The sequence below is a fragment of the Pithys albifrons genome, chromosome 21, assembly GCF_047495875.1.
Source record: "Pithys albifrons albifrons isolate INPA30051 chromosome 21, PitAlb_v1, whole genome shotgun sequence".
In the NCBI taxonomy this organism is placed as follows: domain Eukaryota; kingdom Metazoa; phylum Chordata; class Aves; order Passeriformes; family Thamnophilidae; genus Pithys; species Pithys albifrons.
In genome coordinates, this window is record NC_092478.1 from 966,181 (window position 1) to 976,951 (window position 10,771).

Sequence of the window (10,771 nt, forward strand, 5' to 3'; positions counted from 1 at the left end):
TGCCACGTCCAGCAGGATTTACTCCACCACAAAGTCACCGCCGCTGCTCCAGCACAAATGACATCACTCAGGAACCCAAGCTCATCTCCCGAGAGCTCCCAGCTCCCTCTTCTCCCGCAGCGACCAGGGCAACAAAGGACCGGCTTTGTGCAATAAAGAGGAAAAAAGTGTTGCTGCAAAAAGTTCTCCCCATAAACTTACGTTTTCTGGAGACTGTGGCTACAGAAAAATTAGGGACCATGGTAATAAACGAGTGGAACGAATTATGACTGAACTCATGAACCTGCACGTGTGGCTCCCCCAGACCTGGACCCGGCGCTCAGCGGTGCCAGGTGAGCCCCGGCAGGTGCAGGTGCTGCTCGGGGGGTCCCACACCAGACCCCGAACCATTCCAGACTTTGCTGCACGAGTGGGCTGCGATCGGAGCAATCCAGCCCTGCAGGCTCTGCTGCTTCTCACGACACTTGCGAATGGGTTGGGATGGAATAAAAGCGGGATTTGCTGCCGGTGCCTGCCCTGCCCGTGGCCGGGGCCGGGGCCGGGGCCGGGGCCGGGGCCGGGGCGGGCCGGTCCGTGCGGCCCCTTCCGACCCAGCGCAGCCCGCGGGGCTCGTGTAAAAGGGCACTTTTCTTGGGAAAGAATCACACAAAGGATGTGCTCGCTCTGCGACCGCAATCCCCCCTCTCCCCTGCCGGCACTTCTATCGCGATGGCTGCCGCACTATCGCGACCCCGGCGGTGTGTGCGGCACGCAGGGACAGGTACCCCCCGCGCGGAGCCACCGAGGGGCCTGGGCGGCGACAGCCCGGCGAGGCGGATGTCGCGACAGGGGGGCGGGTCGCGACACGGAGGAAGGTCGCGACACCGGTGATCCCTCAGCGGGCGGGGGGAGGGGACACCCGGGAAGGACAATGGGGAGGGGGGGGGCGCGCCGGTCCCGCCGCGCCGGGAGGGAGCGGGTGCGCAGCAGCAGCAGCAGCAGCAGCAGCAGCAGCAGCAGGAGGTGCCGCCGCCCGCCCGCCCCGCCGCACTTACTCTCGGAGCCCCTGCCCGGGCCTCATGGCGCCGCCGCCGCTGTGCCCGCCGTGCCCGCCCGGCCCCGCCGCCGCCGCCGCCGCCCCGGCCGCGCTCTGCGCACACCGCCCCGCGCACGCGCGGCCCGCGCGCCGCCAGCCCCGCCCCGCCCCGCCCCGCGCGCGCGCAGCACCCGCGCCGGCACCGGCACCGGCACAGGGCGGGGGGAGAGAGCGCCGCCACCTGGCGGCAACAGCCGGTACTGCAGCACATGGGGGGACAGCGAGGGGGACAGCGTGGGGGACAAGGAGAGGGACAGAGAGGGGGACAGGGAGGGGGACAGGGAGGGGGACAGGGAGAGGGACAGGGAGGGGACAGAGAGGGGGACAGGGAGGGGACAGAGAGGGGGACAGAGAGGGGGACAGGGAGGGGGACAGAGAGGGGGACAGGGAGGGGGACAGGGAGGGGGACAGGGAGGGGACAGAGAGGGGGACAGAGAGGGGGACAGAGAGGGGGACAGAGGGGGGACAGAGGGGGGACAGTGGGGGGGACAGGGAGGGGGACAGGGAGAGGGACAGGGAGGGGGACAGGGAGAGGGACAGGGAGGGGGACAGGGAGGGGGACAGGGAGGGGGACAGGGAGGGGGACAGGGAGAGGGACAGGGAGGGGGACAGGGAGGGGGACAGGGAGGGGGACAGGGAGGGAACAGGGTTCATCCTGGTTTGACTTGGATACAACAGAGGGAAGGTGATGGCTGGGAGATGTGACTGCCAGGGAGAAAGGAAGGTGAGAACAACGTTTTGTGTTGGGGCCTTATTTTATTGCAAGCAAAATACAAAAATCAGAGAGCAGCATTGAAGGGACCACAGCAGCCCCTGCTCCTGGGAAACGAGGAAAGATACTCTGGGGATCCCTCCCAACCCGCTTTTCAGAGCATCTCACGTTCCACAATCCTTCAGCAGCTGAGAATGGTAAAAGCATCTTTCACACTGCACCAGAGAGGGCTGAGGGGCACAGGACTGGTCCAGCCCTGCTCCTCCAGCCTCTCCAGTGCCAGTTACTCTCCCTCCCCAGCCCTCTGCTACACCTGACCTGCAGAACCTGCTGCTGTTCCCACTTTTGTTTAGATGCAACAGCTTCTGTTTGTTTCTGCAACCTCAGTGCAAAGAATGAGGGCTTTGAAGTAACTCTGGTGCAATAAAGTGTTCAAGTTCCTAAAAAGGGGGTCCACGCTGGTTTTGCACATCAGACAAGCCCTTCAGGCATTAAGGACAGGAGATGCTCCTGAATTTCCACATACAAAAACCTGTGAGCAAAAATGCAAGACACAGCCCAAAACAAGTGGATGGCAGCCCTGTAAATGCAGTACTAGAATCATGAGGGCAGCTGGAGCTCTGATGTCCATCCCAGCTTCCACAAGGCCACAGGCCATGAAGGGTCTGACACTTTATTTCAGTTTGGGCCATTCCCCCACAGAAGAATGTATTCCACTTCAGTCCACATTAATTCCATTAATTCCATCCTCCTCTGATTCTGGACTGAGCAAAGGTGCCAAGATACCCACAGGGGAAAATGGGACTGATTCCTCCACGTGACCAGAGAGTTCAGGGGCTGTTAAAACTCTCAACCCTTCACCTCCACGCTGAGCTTCAGGCGGACGTCGCACAGGAAGGTGTTCATCAGGTCCTGGCCAGCCTCCTGAGCAATCCTGCTGATGACCTTACCTCCTCTTCCAATCAGCATCCTCTGCAGTAAGACCCAGAGAGGACACCATCAAACTCCCCCCACGTTGCCCAGTGCAGGGAGGGATCCCCCAGGAGAACAGTGCAGCCAGTGCAGCCACAGAGGCATTGCAAGGGATAGAGCAGGAAGGGAAAATCCAAGATCAAACCATGGGCCACTTCAGGGAGGTCTAAGCTCCTACTGAACAGCCTGTGTTGGGCACGTGGCTCTTCCCAAAAGAGGGAAGAACAGGGATCACAGCAGGGATGCTGTGCTGGCCCCAGGGCACCTCCCTGCACCCTCCCCAGTACCTCATCTCCCTTCTGTCACTCACCATATGAGACTTCCTTGGGACCAAGAGGTTCTGCACAATGAGGAGCTCCCCACATTCTCCTTCCTCCCACATCTCTGTCACCTGCAACAGCAAGAGTGCACTTAGCAATCCTGGAAAATCCTCAGGAACTGCAAACCCCTGGAGACACCAGCACTCAAGGGTGGCTCCTTCCAACACACAGGGTGTCTCACAGCACCTGAGGTGCAAGTGCTGAGTCACCCAGACTTGACAGCTGCACATAAAGGGATTCTCATCACACAGTCCAGTGTTTCCAGCAGAACAGCTCCCAGGCAGATCTGCCTGTGCACATTTCCCACCTGAGTCACTCCATAGGGCACCTCCAGGGGCAGGTACTCCAGGACCTTCTCCCTGATGATGTTATCACAGATCTCTTGAGGTGACTGGCTGGTCAGGACGTTGCTGTGGTACTCCCAGGGGCCTGGCTTGGCTTGCATCAGGAGGTACTGCTGTGGGCACAACACACCCCTGCAGCTGTCAGGTACCACCCCCACGGTGCCAACAGCCCTGGGCTCCTGCAGCGAGGGCACTGCTGCTGGCCTGCCAGCAGGGCAGCAGTTTGGCATTTTTATGGGGAAAGGAGAAAGGGAAGCTCTGAAACTCCTGCCCTGCCAAAGGGTCACCTGCCCCTACAGCCATCTTTGAGTTCAAAACCCCAAAGCACTCCTGGAGCTGAAATATAATAGCAGGTGGCTTCATTGTTCTGAACAAGCTGCTTTTTGGAGAGCCCCCACATAAGAGCTTTGTACAGAAAGCTCTGGAAATACAATAGACATACTCCACATTGTCACACAGCACTTTGCCCCCATTCCAGGCCAGGAAACAGCCCCTCTCCTACTTCCTCACAGCAGATTAAGCTTCCTATGCAGTGCTGGGGTCCCACACCAGTCTCAAGGTGTGACACAAGCTCAGACTTACCTTGAGTGTATCCACCTCCTCCCCATGGAGAGCTGCCAGCATGAAGACATCCTGGAAGTGTGGCCAGCCCTTCATGTCTCTTAGATCCTTGGGTCCATACTGCTTTGGCCTCTGGGCTTGCTCTGTGCCAGGGCTGGACTTGGAAGCCCCCACAGCACTGCTGTTTGCCAAAGCAGAGCCCTCCTGGGCCTGCTCTGTGTGCTGCCCACAGGGAGGTTCAGGGGCTCTGCTCTCAGGTGGAGAGCACTGACTGATTTGAAGAGGAGACTTGGCTGAAGAACTGGAATCATTTTTAAACGCAGATTTCACTTCCAGTTTCTTTCCATTTACAATCCCCTCTGTCAGGTCAGTTACTATTTCCAGCAGGAGAAATTTCTTTTTTAGTATGTCCACCTAAAGTCAGAGAGAGGTGTCAGATCTGTCCTAACTGAGGTGACAGCTGGGCCCTGGAGCTGAGAATAACCCACCCAGGGGAGCAGCTGCTGCAGGACAATGTCCTGCCACAGGACAGGACAGTTCTGTGATCAGAGGCCACACCAGGAGCGTGTCAGCAGTGCCAGCACAGTTTGTTCAAACACTGTCAACCCCCCAGCTCTGCTGAGATTCTCCCTGGCCAACTCCAGCTCCTCTTCCCAGGTGGATTTAAACCCCAGACTGCAGCACAACTGCAGGGAGCCTGTGCCTGCACCATGTACACCCCCATGCTGGAGCAGAGGGGAAACCAGGGCCCTCTGACACAGCAGGGCCCCAAAGGCCAAGGCTGCTCAGGTCAGTGGTGCCTGGAGAAGGCAGGGAGAAGGAGCAGGGATACCTTGTTGAGAACCAGGACACTGGGGATGTGAGGGAACCGTGCCAGGCACCTCAGCACCTCCCTGCTCAGAGCATTCCTCGTCCAGTGATCCGACACATCCACCAGCACCAGAACTGCCAGCAAAGAGGGAGGGAAACAACATGAGCCTTCTCCAGAATGCTCCCCTGCAGCTTTGGAGTCTGTGCTCACCCCCCTTCTCCTCTCTCTCCCACAGGGGTACATGTGGATGGAACCAAGAAGAAGAGGTTTAACTGCCAAAGCACTAGAATGCAGTTTACACTTGCCACCAAAATGCCATCAGACGTGCTAAAACTGACCAGCCCAGCCCAGTCATTGCCCCAAGCTGTCTCCCCTTGGCACCAGGCAGTCCTTAGCCCCTCCTCAGCTCAATATTCCACATATTTTCTCTGCTCTTCCCTCCTAGCTCACACCCCCAGGGCTGCCTTGGCTTCCCAGCACACCCCCAGACACCACAGCTGCAAACCTGGGTGGCAGAAAAGGGTTTGGTTTGTCCCAAGAGGAGCTCAGGACTCACCTAAATCAGCATGTTTCATGCTGTCCCACGGGTCTGTCAGCATGGCTTCCTCCAGATTATGTCTGAAAGGCACAGGAGTAGGGCAAACACTCTTGGTTACAACTGTGGGCCTTCCCTCAAACTGGAGCAAAACCTGTTTCCCCCATCCCAGATACCACGAAGCTGCTTGAGGAGCTGGGACACCCCTTGTCACACCCACATGTGCAGACTCAAACACTGCAGGGCTCAAGGGATGGCACAGGCTCTGTGTGCTACTGAAATGGCAACAAGAAATGAGGCAAAGTGAGGCTAAAAATGCACATTCCTGTCACTTCTGTTTTACACACTCTGCACAGTGAAATGAACACTCTGGTTTATCAGCCCTTGATGGGCAGGCCCCTCCCCACCCCAGTGGTGATACCTTTTGGCTTTCAGAGGGTTAGTGAGGCCAGGGGTGTCCAGAATGATCTGGGGAGGGGAAAGGCAGAGGGTGTAAGTTTGCCTGTGGGTGTGCTCAGGGCAAAGCTGCTCTCAGTGCACTGAGGGGCTCCCAGGCACAGAGAGGAGCAAACCCTGCCCCTCAGGCTGGCAGTGCCCCCAGCCCTGGGCAGGAGCTGCTCTGGGCCCTCACCAGCTGCGTGTCCTGCTGGGTGATGACACCCCGGGCCTTGCACCGGGTCGTGTGGACCTTCTTGGAGACTGGGAAAACCTGCAGGGAATGAAACACGTCACACAGCCAGGACATGGCAACAACCCAACCCAAGCCAAGCCCAAGAGAGCAATCCAGCAGCCGGAGGTCGCTGCTGCCGCACCTTCCTGCCCAGAAGCTGGTTGCACAGCGTGGATTTGCCGGCGTTGGGCGCGCCGATGATGGCGATCCTGAGCGCCCGCGGGCTCCGCGGCTGGTCGGGCCGGTGCTGCAGCCGCCGCCGCTGCTCCTCTGCCGGGAAAGGAGGGGCTGGGACGGCGCCGACCCCCCTGCGGGCCCGGGACGGGGCCGCGGCCGCCACCGCTCACCTGGGCTGGTGGCCACGGGGGGCGGGTGCTGGCCCAGGGGGGCGGGCGGGGCCTCGGCGGGGATGCCCAGGAAGCTGCCCAGCGCCGAGCTGCTCCCGCTGCTGCGGGCAGGGATGCCCGGGATCCTGCCCAGCGCCGAGCTGCTCCCGCTGCTGCGGGCAGGGATGCCCGGGATCCTGCCCAGCGCCGAGCTGCTCCCGCTGCTGCGGGCAGGGATGCCCGGGATCCTGCCCAGCGCCGAGCTGCTCCCGCTCCAGCGGCTCCCCGGGAGTCGGGCTGGAAGAACAGCACCAGCAGACACCGCATGTACCGAAAACGTGCAGAAATCTCCCCAAAGTCGCGTCCTCCCCTCCCTCCCTCCCCACGCACTGCCCGGGCAGCGCCACCCCGGCCGGCTCCACAAGGCCTCTGGGCAGCACCCGCCCCGCTCTCCTGCCCGCCGCCTCACGGCCCCGGCCGCCCCCGGAGCACGCCCTGGCCCCGCCGCACCTGCCCCGAGCCGGAGCGGCCCCGACAGCGCGGCCCGAGCGGCGGCCGCGGCCACGGGAGCCGCCATGGGAGCCGCCATGGGAGCCGCCATGTTGCCCCGGCGCGGGGCACGCCGGGAGTGCGAGCGGCGCCCGCTCCCATTGGCAGACAGAGCGGGAGCACCGAGAGGGGAGGGCGAGGCCAGAGCGCCGCTCTGTCGCGGGGGCTTGTGGGAAGGGGGCGGGCGGTGCGGGATGGGGCAGCGAGAGCGCCCCCTGCCGGTGCCGCCGGGCAGTGAGCGCAGAGCCCCCAGTTGGGCTCCCAGTGCCCCCAGTTGGGTTCCCAGTGCTCCCAGTTGGGCTCCCAGTGCCCCCAGTTGGGTTTCCAGTGCCCCCAGTTGGGTTTCCAGTGCCCCCAGTTGGGCTTCCAGTGCCCTCAGTTGGGTTCCCAGTGCTCCCAACTGGGCTCCCAGTGCCCCCAGTTGGGCTCCCAATGCCCCCAGTTGGGCTTCCAGTGCCCCCAGTTGGGCTCCCCGTGCCACCAGTTTGGTTTCCAGTGCCCCCAGGTGCCCCCCAGTGTCCCCAGTGCTCCCAGTGCCCCAAATGCTCCCAGTTGGGCTCCCAGGGCCCTCAGTGCTCCCAGTGCCTCCAGTGCTACCAGTTCTCCCCAGCGCTCCTTGCACACCACGATGCTCTCCAGTGCCCCGTGCCCACATCGCACCCCAGGGTACCCCCGCGCCCCCCGACACCCAAGAGCACCCAAAGTTCCCTGGCCCACCCCGGGCTCTCCAGCGCCCCAGTCCAACCCAGTCCGCCCCAGTCCAACCCAGTCCGCCCCAGTCCAACCCAGTCTCCCACTTCCACCGGGGCTGGAGCCCCCAGGGGACGAGGAAAGGAAAGAGCCGGAGCCGGAGTGCTGAGAACCCCTTTATTGTGCCGTGAGCGATCGCAGCTCCATCCCCCCTGCGCGCTCCATCCCCCCGTGCGCTCCATCCCCCCTGCGCGCTCCATCTCCCCCGTGCGCTCCATCCCCCTGCGCGCTCCATCCATCCCCCCGTGCGCTCCATCCCCCTGCGCGCTCCATCCCCCCTGCGCGCTCCATCCATCCCCCCGTGCGCTCCATCCCCCCTGCGCGCTCCATCCATCCCCCCTGCGCGCTCCATCCCCCCTGCGCGCTCCATCCATCCCCCCGTGCGCTCCATCCCCCCTGCGCGCTCCATCCATCCCCCCGTGCGCTCCATCCCCCCTGCGCGCTCCATCCATCCTCCCCGTGCGCTCCATCCCCCTGCGCGCTCCATCCCCCCGTGCGCTCCATCCCCCCTGCGCGCTCCATCCATCCCCCCTGCGCGCTCCATCCCCCTGCGCGCTCCATCCCCCCTGCGCGCTCCATCCATCCCCCCGTGCGCTCCATCCCCCCGTGCGCTCCATCCCCCTGCGCGCTCCATCCCCCCGTGCGCTCCATCCCCCTGCGCGCTCCATCCATCCTCCCCGTGCGCTCCATCCCCCTGCGCGCTCCATCCTCCCCGTGCGCTCCATCCCCCTGCGCGCTCCATCCCCCCGTGCGCTCCATCCCCCCGTGCGCTCCATCCCCCCGTGGGCTCCATCCATCCCCCCTGCACGCTCAATCTCCGTGCCATGTCCGTGCCGTGCCACGTCCGTGCCGTGCCATGTCCGTGCCGTGCCGTGCGTGCCGTGCCGGCGGCAGAACCGCTACCATTACTAAACTCAGTAATGGTAACGGTTTCCCCGCCGGCCGCGGGTCCTGCAGCGCCCGGAGCGTCCCACCCTGGCGGTGCCCCAGCCCTCCCTGTCGCTGTCGCTGTCGCTGTCGCTGTCGCTGTCGCTGTCTCTCGCCGTGTCGGGCGGCCCGGGGAGTACATCATCTATACTGTAGTGTCTCAGAGCCAACTTACAGTATACGATGATATCCTGCCCGGAGCGGCGGCGCACGCGGGGCGGGAGCGGAGCCTGCGGGGCACGGCGGGATCAGTTCGGGGGGCTCGGCAGCGGCTTCGCCCCGGCCCCGGCCCGGTGACCCCCTCCTGCCGCGCCACAGCAGGGCAGAGGCCCCCAAAGGCCTCCCCACCCCAGCACCCCCTAGTCCCTCTTTATCCCCCCGATCCCACCACCCCAGAGCTGGATGGAGGCTTCCAGTGGCGTCCCCATCCTGGCGTCCCCCCTACACCCTCCTTGTCCCCCCATTCCCAGCGCCCTGGAGAGGAGCAGGTGCTCCCAAGAGCCTCTGGCCCCAACATCCCCCCATCCATCCCCTCGTTATCCCCCCGCCCGAATCCCACCACCCCGAGCAGGGCACAGCTCCCCAGGTGCTGGCACCTACCTATGGGGGTGGCACTGGGGCTCTGCGGGGTGCTGGGTCTGCACCCGCCTTATAAAACCTGCTCTGCCTCATCTGCATATCTCACATCTGCACCGCACAGCTGGACAGGGCCCTTAACCCCTTCATGCCCGGGGGGGCACAGCCCCAAGCAGCTCCTGCCACCTGACATTGCCCACTGGGAGGTTGGGGATGAGGGGCTTGCAGGGGGTCACCTCCCATGCCCTCAACATGGGGGTGGCCCCCACAAATCCCCACCCTCCTGGTGACCCCTGTGGTCACCAGGATTGCCCCTTTCCGTGGCTGTGGGGACCCCAAATTGGGAGCTCCCCATTGCAAACGGTGGCGTTGGACAGGGCAGGGTGGCAGCCCATGGCACGGGGCCCAGAGCAGTGGTGGGGTGTGTGGGTTCAGGGGGTCCCCCTGCACAGGCACCCCAGGCCAGGTACAGGGTACAGGTGGGTGCAGGGAGCCTGTGTCCCCGTGGGGTGGGTGACTTCCAAAGTGCTGTGTCCACTGGCCACGTATGACCCCTGAGGGCCATGTCCCCTGGCAGTGTGTCCCCACAAAAAAGATGTGCCCCCCACCCCACAGGAACAAGTTTCCCGGGAGTTCACGGCCCCTGTGTGAGCACACCCTCCTCCCAGGGGGATGTGTCACCTGCAGAGAGGAATCCCCCAGCTGTGTGTCCCCAAGGACGTGCCCCCCTGACCCCATGTGTCCCCAACAGGGCTGTGTCCCCTCATTGTGCATGACCTTGGGCATATCTGTCCCCAGTGGCTGTACTCTCTGACCATGACTGTCACCTGCCTGGGCATGACCCTGGTCATCCATGTCCCCCAGCCATGCGTGTCCTCAGTCCTGTCTGTGCCCACAGGGTCACATCCTGCAGCAGGTGCTGGGCCACTGTGGCAGGCTGTTTGTGCCAGGACCCTCTGGCATTCCTGGAAATGGGCTGTGGGGAGGTGATAACCCCCTGCTGGGACTGTCTGCATGGGGGTCCTGATAAGCAGCAGCGTCCCAGCATCGGGGACCCTGCCCTGCCCCACAGGGTGTCTCCAGACCTGCTGTCACCTCTGGGTGACAGGAACAGGGGCAGCATGACTCACACTGCCCCCAGCCTGGTCAGACCCTGGCAGGAGGTGGCACAGGGTCAAGGCCTGGTGCCAGCCTGGCACCAGACATGAAGATATGGGGACTTGGGGTCTGCAAGGAACTGTCCCGTCCTGGTTTTGGTCCCTGCTGTGACCCAGAGGTGTCCTGGAGCCTGCAGTGCTCCCCAGACTGTGGCACAGGCACCCCAGCACACAGAGAAGCGACATAAAATGTCCCTGTGGCCCTCAAGCCCTGCCAGCTCCAGATGAGCCCCCTGGGGTTACCCCCACCCCAGTGGGTGCCTGCCAGCCCCACTGCCCACTCTGCACACACAGCACTCGAGGCAGCCCTGCCCTGTGGCCTTGTGCCCCACAGAGGCACGGGGGCCCTTAGTGTCCCTCCCAGTCCCTGGAGCTGGGGAGGGGACCCCCGTGTGCCTCTGCCCTCCCACCAGCCGTGCTGGCCCTGATAACGACACACTGGGGGCTGCCAAGCTGTCCCCACCCAGCCTATCTGCAGGGCCATCC

At 63.4% G+C, this 10,771-nt stretch overlaps 2 protein-coding genes across 4 annotated transcripts in view; both read right to left on the minus strand.

The window, feature by feature from the left end:
- The window catches only part of FAM222B (family with sequence similarity 222 member B), a 34,068-nt gene extending 32,948 nt beyond the window's left edge, over positions 1-1,120 (minus strand). The window contains exon 1 of one of the 2 annotated variants that reach the window (XM_071575318.1): positions 1,035-1,120. The gene's annotated coding sequence lies outside the window, so the exon portion shown is untranslated. The remainder of the gene's footprint in view (positions 1-1,034) is intronic. The other variant, XM_071575316.1, reaches the window with a different exon arrangement.
- Positions 1,121-2,446: 1,326 nt separating this feature from the next.
- ERAL1 (Era like 12S mitochondrial rRNA chaperone 1) lies at positions 2,447-6,937 on the minus strand. Of its 2 annotated transcripts, none has more exons than XM_071574825.1 (11): positions 6,837-6,937; positions 6,348-6,623; positions 6,143-6,270; positions 5,962-6,039; positions 5,752-5,798; positions 5,352-5,413; positions 4,817-4,929; positions 4,006-4,398; positions 3,387-3,533; positions 3,070-3,150; positions 2,447-2,759 (listed from the first exon to the last, which is right to left on the minus strand). In XM_071574825.1, the coding sequence occupies exons 1-11, from the start codon at positions 6,925-6,927 to the stop codon at positions 2,637-2,639; spliced, it is 1,539 nt and encodes a 512-aa protein (XP_071430926.1). In that variant the 5' UTR covers positions 6,928-6,937; the 3' UTR covers positions 2,447-2,636. The 2 variants fall into 2 exon arrangements, with proteins under 2 accessions (XP_071430926.1, XP_071430925.1); XM_071574824.1 differs by having other exon boundaries at positions 3,387-3,536.
- Between the last annotated feature and the right edge of the window lie 3,834 nt (positions 6,938-10,771).

Excerpts from the sequence above, each read along its gene's own strand:
- ERAL1 (XM_071574824.1), bottom strand. The coding sequence starts at position 6,927 with ATGGCGGCTCCCATGGCGGCTCCCATGGCGGCTCCCGTGGCCGCGGCC. Across the intron at positions 5,414-5,751 it reads AACCCTCTGAAAGCCAAAAG|ACATAATCTGGAGGAAGCCA; the intron begins GTATCACCACTG and ends TGTGCCTTTCAG. Across the intron at positions 4,399-4,816 it reads GTGTCCTGGTTCTCAACAAG|GTGGACATACTAAAAAAGAA; the intron begins GTATCCCTGCTC and ends CTCTGACTTTAG.